This window comes from Rutidosis leptorrhynchoides, chromosome 8, assembly GCF_046630445.1.
Source record: "Rutidosis leptorrhynchoides isolate AG116_Rl617_1_P2 chromosome 8, CSIRO_AGI_Rlap_v1, whole genome shotgun sequence".
Taxonomy (NCBI): domain Eukaryota; kingdom Viridiplantae; phylum Streptophyta; class Magnoliopsida; order Asterales; family Asteraceae; genus Rutidosis; species Rutidosis leptorrhynchoides.
In genome coordinates this window covers 61,122,478-61,130,289 of record NC_092340.1, presented here as the reverse complement: position 1 = coordinate 61,130,289, position 7,812 = coordinate 61,122,478, and the positions used below count along the sequence as shown (strand labels likewise).

The following is a 7,812-nucleotide window of genomic DNA, read 5'->3' as shown; positions in this document are numbered from 1 at the left end:
ATTGACACGTCACACCTTGTGGTTAAAATTTGATTGTCAGGTTAGTATTTATTTTTTGTTAAATGAACGGTTGTGCTACATGTACAAGAAAAAAAAAAACAACCATCGTAGATATTTTGTATTCACGTTCATGTATGATCGTTTAGGTCGTTTTTTTCTTTACGGAGATCAACATAATAATAACTAGTTTACCGTACTTTTAGTGTTAATCAAAATTGAAAAACCCCCCCTTTTCTTTGAATATATGATTAATTGTTTAATAATCTTAATCACGCTTCTCTATGCGGAATGAACTCGTCTATTTACCTGCTAGTTACTGCATGATCGGTTTTTGTTGTCTGTATTGTGTGATAGTTTTTGAGTAGATATTCAAGTAATTTTGAGATTATGTTTTATCACATCATGTGTTCACAAGAGCAATAATATCTATGAGTTTATTCTTCAGGGTCAATGAATTTAATGATCGTCCCTAAAATAGTTAACGTAAAACAGAATTAGCGGTTCTGTCAGTTAATTAAGTCGCAACCAAAACCTTGCACCTCATGCTTGACAAGGTTCACAAGGTCATGGTAAAGTGACTTGTGAGTCTTGTGACGAGTGAAACTTAACATATATTGCACATCAACAGTTCGATGAAATGCTCATAAGAAAGAAAAAAAAAATCAAGAATGGAGAATATTTACCTCGTTATCTTCCATTGTACGTTGTACAGATGTAGGAGTATGGAAATTACTGTTACTTCAAAATGTCACCTTCAAATTCGATCAATTGCTAGATCTCCAAGTTTGGTCATTCGAATTCTTCAAGACCTTTTGAAATTTGAGGTTTTTGACGGCGGTGGTGGTGGTTGACGGTGGTGGTTTGTTTCCGTTGTTTAATGTTTAGTAATCGGCGGAATCTAATGTTTAGTAATCTGCGGAATTGAGAAATAAAAAGGGTTTGCGAACGTTTGTAACCGACGTGCAATGTCTCACAATCGCTATTTTTGCTCGGTGAACAAGATTAGTTTAGGTTTGTGAGCGTAATGTTTGTTTTGTTCTCTAAATATAATAAGTAAAATCACTAAGGTTGCAACTCGCAAGGTTCGCATTATCATTATCAGGCTCTGCAACCTTGCGACTCGTTTTTAGTAATGGCCAGTTTCCTCGGTCATGACTCACAAATCACGAGTCGCAAGCCGATCTTGCGACCTGCGAGGGCATTTGACAATTTCCTTTTTTAGGGGCGAATCGTTATATTTAATTCAAAAATTGAGCGTTTTGATCGATAGCCCTTAGCCCTCAGAAACGGGAGCTTGTGGTGTAAATTTTGCGACAACTTCCACCTTACCACAACATTGTTGACTTTATCACGAATACAAAATCATTCCCCACAATTTATGAAGCCGAAAAGTATGTGACATGTATATGAATCTCCCGAGCTTAATCCCTCCTATGAACCATTAAACGACTCTGCCGCCCTTTATTCGTATACGGTAGGCAACAACGTAATTCTAAACAAAATCGTAAAAAGAATTCTGAACGGGGGGCTTCCAAGGTGTTTTGCTTTTATGACTCTTGTCATCTCTAAAAGGATCAACGTTCATTTGGACGTTAAGAATCAAACTGCTTTAGCTTTGTAAAGATCTTAAGTTCAAACATCACTAATATATCGGAGTATATCTTAAGGTGTACATGAATGAATAAGAGTAAAGAACGATCTCAGCAAAAGTAGTCCTTATATGACTATACTGACAAGTGACAACCATTAGATAAATGAAACAAGAAGATGGATACAAGAGACCATTACTGTTATCATCGTCAATCAAAACACAGCTGACTGATACATCAATATCTACCGATCTGTACCTATATAACCCAAAAATTCTAGTGTTTCATACATCGACATTAGTTAACAGCAACGAAACCTCTGTACACAAAAAGAAACAAAATCCCAAATCTTCGAACAATATCACGTTAGATTCCCCATTTTCTTTTCCTGCCACCATTGCTTACAGGTTCATGAATCACATCTGGCTTCATTTCCTCTTCAAAATCCATATCCAGATTTCTTGATATCGTTTTTGTGGGGGTCCTTGTTGCTCGACTGTTGTTCGCATTGCAATTTGGTTCCGATTTTGGATTAACACAAGTCTCCTTCGTCCTATGTGGCATCAGCTCTGAACCTTCAGCAACTAAATCTTTCATCAACTGCATTTTCCACATTATAATACATTTAAAATTGAACTAATTCATTTACATCTGAGTGTCATAACATATACCTAGAACCCTATGATATGGGATTAGTTCCAAATGTAATTTTGTGTTATGATAAACAAAACTAGATAATTAACTAACAATTTACAGTCATCTTAAGAGTGACGTTCATACGTACCTTCCAATCTTTAAAGCTAAACTTAAAAACGAAGTGAGTATGCACAACCTTCCTGGACATTATCATGCTAGATGCAGGGGCGTTTTTTGGTGCTGATACAAAAAAGGCCACTTATTAAAAAAATTAAGACAAAAAAATGTTCAACAACTATGAAAATCTAGTGACAATAGTTATGAAGCGTGACATACAAACATGATGCGAGCCTTTTTCATCCACTGTTATCATAACCCTTCCGTCTTTCACCAAGAAAGACAAAGCAAACAAGTTCTCGACAGTTTGTGCAAATGAAATCCTATTTACGGTGATGTTCTCAAGACAAACATCGGTGTTGTCTTTAAGTATCTCAAACATTGTTGCAACAATATTGTCCGTATTCGTCATCTCCTTACAAACCCTACCCTCGATCTGAAAAAAAAATAGCTTTTCTAAACAACTCTGCATTATCATTTGTTAATACACACACACACAAACAAAAAAAAAGTACATAATACCGTTATGTTGACAGGGGTGTCAAACTTTAAATACACAAAAACAAAACCATTAACCAATTCCGCATAAGCGGGGCATGGGGAAGTAAGATGTACACGGTCATACCCAAATGCATAAAATAATAAAATAAAAGTAACAATAACTATACATAAATTCAAATACATATATATACCACTTGTGATATAATCAGCATGAAGTTGAATATTATACCTCTTTTGGTTGTGTCAACTTAACCTTTAGTGACTTTCGAGATGGCTTTCGTGAAATTGGAGTGGATAGTGGTTTAGGTTTACGTAACAGAGGTCCAAACCTTTAATAAAAATCATGCATAATCAGAAATACAGAATCAACAAAAACCAACAATAGTGAAAAAGATGTTTAAAATTAACTTACATGGTGCTCGAACCCCTGCAAATCATGAGAATCGGAGAGACGTGCGAACCAAGATCTTTCCATAGAATCTTGGCTTTTTCGTTAATTTCTTTTCTCCTTGTCTGACCATATTTAGTTATCAAACTTGAGATAAATCGCGGAGGAGTTATACCTCCAGTGGTATGCGTCCTAACGGAAGTAATCAACGTATTAACTAGTTCTTGTAGTGCCACAGCATCAGACACTTGTTCTCTTGGTGCTTTGACTACAAAAGCCAAATAGGTACAACAAAAATAAAAAATAAATTTTGAAAGAAACCAAGTGAATGAGATATGGAGTACTTTTTATCTTGCTTAAAACAAGCAATTTTGGAAATTCAAACCATAAAGAAATTTTAAAACATTATAGCAATGACTATATATACATATGCACCCACAATAACGTAAACTTTGAAAGCATGAACGTTCATTATCTTTTTTTTTGTGTGACAATAATAACGAAAACTTATATAAACACGGAAAACGTTTCCGAATAGAACCGTTTTCAACAAAGGATACAACGAGTGAAACCCCAACGAGGCTCGTACCTAGAAAGTTTATTATCTAACACCAATTTCACAAGCACAGTTGAAAACTTGTTCAACTTTAATCTGCACAACAAAAATCACCTTTTTGGTAATTTTCATTTACGAATGGAATACAGGGGCGGAACAACAACAAAAAAATCACATTAATTTTTTTTTTTTTTTTTTTTTTTTTTTGTTGTTACTAAAATATAAGGGTTTTTTTTTTGTGTTTACCCCTTTCATTAGTTTCGTCCCATTTCACGCCGGGTTCAAGTTCCGTGTATATACATGCTTGTTTTTCTTCATTAGCTTTAATACTCTCATTTAACAGTTTATACAAGTAACAATAACAATAACATAACATGTAACATAAATGGACCCTATAAATAGTGAACAAATTAAAAATCAGGGAGTGTATATGTATACCAAGATGATGCATTCCATCAACTTCGTCAAGGATCGATTGAAACTTTTTAGTACTAGCTACTGCAATCTCATCTTTTTGTTCTGTACATTACATAATAAATTTACAAAATTAATATATCAATCAAAATCAATATATCAACTTAAATATATGAAATACTAAGTAAACAACAAAACGTATACCGCGAATAAAGTTGTGAATGGAGAGATACCCGGACCGAAGAACTCTACGCTGAGCAGAGTCTTCGGAATCGAACTGATCGGTGACATTAGCACCCGATTTCTCCGATTTAGGTCGTTTTTTTGGATTTTCGTTAATCGACGACATTGTTACGATAATTAATTAAAAGAGGAGTAATGATAATAAAAACCCTAATTAATATGGGTGGGATTTATTAATCTTGCAAGAGAAGCTGAATCGTATCCTAATACTATTACGTGAGTTGACGTGGGGGGTTAAGGGTTTCGTTTCCCGCCACTCCGCCAGCTTTTGCCTTTTTTATATGGTTTTATTTATTTATATTTATATTTATTTATTTATAGGTTAAAATGGGTAAAAAATTATGTTCGTAAAAAAATTCTTTTTTTAGAGGCAAGTTCGTAATGAAATTTTGATAAATTATCGTTGTAAATAAGTAAAATTGCTCAAAAAAAGTAATGTAAAAGACCAATTTTTCCAAAAAAATAATAATAATAATAATAATAATAATAATAATTTCAATATAACCATTGTCTGTAAAGGACTATAATTTCCATTTAGTGCGTAGAAAGAATTCGGATTTGAAAAACGTTGCAATTAAGGTAATATATGCCCACGTTTGCAGCCACATATATTCCACATCATCACATCTGATGAGGTGGATATCATGTCATCATCTTCTCAAAATATGTTCAACACCTCAACACTTTTAAACCATTAGTTCGTTTGAATATAAACCGTAGTTGTCGATAATATATGTGAGAACTAGATTAGTTGAAGTTTTTTGCGGATTAATTCCATTTCAGGATAAAAAGTGAAAAACATCTTCTGAAAAATTTCCAATTTTATATTGTACGTGTTGTAATACTTCGTGGTTTTAATAGAATTGTTTGCTTTTCAAAAAAAAAAAAATTAAGAATGAAAAACCGAATTCAGTTTATGTTAAAATCGATAAACCAATGAAATTTAATATTTCATCAAGCTTCTTCTATATACAAAAAAATAATAATAATAATAATTTCAATATAACCATTGTCCGTAAAGGACTATGATTTCCATCTAGTGCGTAGAAAGAATTCGGATTTGAAAAAACGTTGCAATTGAGGTAATTTATGCCCACATTTGCAGCCATATATATTCCATATCATCACATCTGATGAGGTGGATATCATGTCATCATCTTTTCAAAATATGTTCAACACCTCAACACTTCTAAACCATTATTTCATTTGAATATAAACCGTAGTTGTCGATAATATATGTGAGAACTAGATTAGTGGAAGTTTTTTTCGGATTAATTTCATTTCAGGATAAAAAATGTAAAACATCTTCTGAAAAATTACGTGTTGTAATACTTCATGGTTTTAATAGAATTTTTTGCTTTTCAAAAAAAAAAAATTTAAAAATGAAAAACCGAATTCGGTTTATGATAAAATCGTTAAACCAATGAAATTTAATATTTCATCAAACTTCTTTTACATACAAAAGCTATAAAAGCATACACAATTATATATGTGAAAAAAAAAACTACATATTATATATTATACTAGTTTTATGAGCTCGTTTGACACGATAAATTTGTAGTCGATAACGTTAATATTGCAATACTTATAAAATATAGAAGTTTTCTAATAACAACCCTTAGGGTTGTCATTAAGAGTAAATTTATGCCTAAAAAGTAGTACAATTTGATAGTTGGTGGTAGTTATTTTCATAGAGTGTGTGATTATTATTTATGTACAATTTAATTAAGCATGTTTTAATTTATTAATGACAACTCTTAGGATTGTCATTAAAATTTTTTTAAAATATATAATACAATTACAATAGAAAAATATCTTTTATTACTGATAACATTTGTATTGAAAACATTAGTATTGAATACTAACACACAGACTATGAGTCCGTCCGTTTGAATCATTTTAACTTCAATTGACAAATAATCGATAAAGTCATAAAACACTAAACATGAGTTAATAAAAAATTGTTTTAAAATCGATCGTTAAAAATAATATTTTATATACATCTATAATTGTATATGTTTTTAGTATAAACCAATTGCATTATGTTGTAATCTCAAGCGAAGTAGAACACGCATACATCTAAATATCTATAAGAATTATCAACTAAGTATTTTAACTTCAGTCGGCAAACATGATCTCGTTCATTTATATAATAGTCTACAAATATTAAATTAGCGCTAGTTTTTAAATTTATGCGCAAACTGTAAATTAATTTTATATTATGAAATATCATTCATAAATTATATTTCAACATTAATAAATAAATATCTATTTTATAATTTTTTATTACTATAAAAAACATTACCATTAGTATATTATCAATATTTATAGTAAGTTAATAATATTTATATTAAATTAATGTGTCGGTTTAATATAAATTTAAATAATTTATTATGATATTATTTATTTTATTATTGAACTAATTTTTTTTAAAGGCAAGTAATTGTATTAATAATAATAAAAAAAGACTAGCCAGAAGCTAGCAGATACAACGATACATAACGACCACGAACATCAACTTTAACACGACAACGATACTAACATGAGCTCACACAACTCGCAAAACTACGATCTCGAAAATTAATACAGCTTTAGAACTAATTTAAACCTCATTATAATATATAATACTAGTGAAATGACTCGTGAAATCACGGGTTTGTTTAAACGAAATAGTTTAATGATATGTTTTAGGTATTAAGTGAACGTAAATGTTAAAGTCATTTAGTTTAATGACCCATGGAACCACATAGCTGAGTCCGACTAATAAACTTGTCACCTAAACATTTCATCAAACACCCAAAATGCATATTATACAATCCACATCCAATCATAAGAGATAATATTGGTTGTCATTTTATTTTAAAAGTATAAATTAAAATATAAATTTGGAATTGGTTTTCTTCTGCCTAGCTTTTATACCTTCTCGTATTCAATTAAAAATAATTAATTCAAATAATTAAAATTTATTTATATTTAATAATTAAAATAATTATTAATAAGATTTAATAATAATATTTAATTAATAAGATATAATTTTAATTCAAAATTATTTAGATTAATAACATCACCCACCATTCTTGGATTTTTTTTTCTTTTGTTTTTTGATTTTTTTCTTTAACAAAAGAATTAGCCTAATAATGACATTATCGTTATAGGATTTTAATAGAAACTATAGATAAATATAATATTTTAGGTAATGAAATCAATTAAGAAATATAATAATTTATTTAATAGATGAAATAACTGATAGACTGACACGTGACAAGAATATATGAGGAGTTGACATGTAGAAATTTTCTGAGAAATAAATGAGGAGTTGACACGTAGGAATTTTCTCACTCAATTTATATAATGTATAGAAGATAGAT

At 30.4% G+C, this 7,812-nt stretch overlaps 1 protein-coding gene across 1 annotated transcript; it reads right to left on the bottom strand.

The window, feature by feature from the left end:
* Positions 1-1,955: 1,955 nt before the first annotated feature.
* LOC139863461 (non-structural maintenance of chromosomes element 4 homolog A-like) lies at positions 1,956-4,550 on the bottom strand. Its single transcript, XM_071852093.1, has 7 exons — positions 4,406-4,550; positions 4,226-4,306; positions 3,256-3,499; positions 3,073-3,172; positions 2,562-2,778; positions 2,374-2,465; positions 1,956-2,189 (listed from the first exon to the last, which is right to left on the bottom strand). The coding sequence occupies exons 1-7, from the start codon at positions 4,548-4,550 to the stop codon at positions 1,956-1,958; spliced, it is 1,113 nt and encodes a 370-aa protein (XP_071708194.1).
* Positions 4,551-7,812: the final 3,262 nt, after the last annotated feature.

Bases quoted from the DNA above. Each gene is read 5' to 3' on its own strand.
- LOC139863461 (XM_071852093.1), bottom strand. From the start codon at position 4,550: ATGTCGTCGATTAACGAAAATCCAAAAAAACGACCTAAATCGGAGAAA. The intron at 4,307-4,405 runs GTATACGTTTTG...TGTAATGTACAG, and splicing joins CATTCACAACTTTATTCGCG to AACAAAAAGATGAGATTGCA. The intron at 2,466-2,561 runs GTATGTCACGCT...TTTTTGTATCAG, and splicing joins AAAAGGCTCGCATCATGTTT to CACCAAAAAACGCCCCTGCA.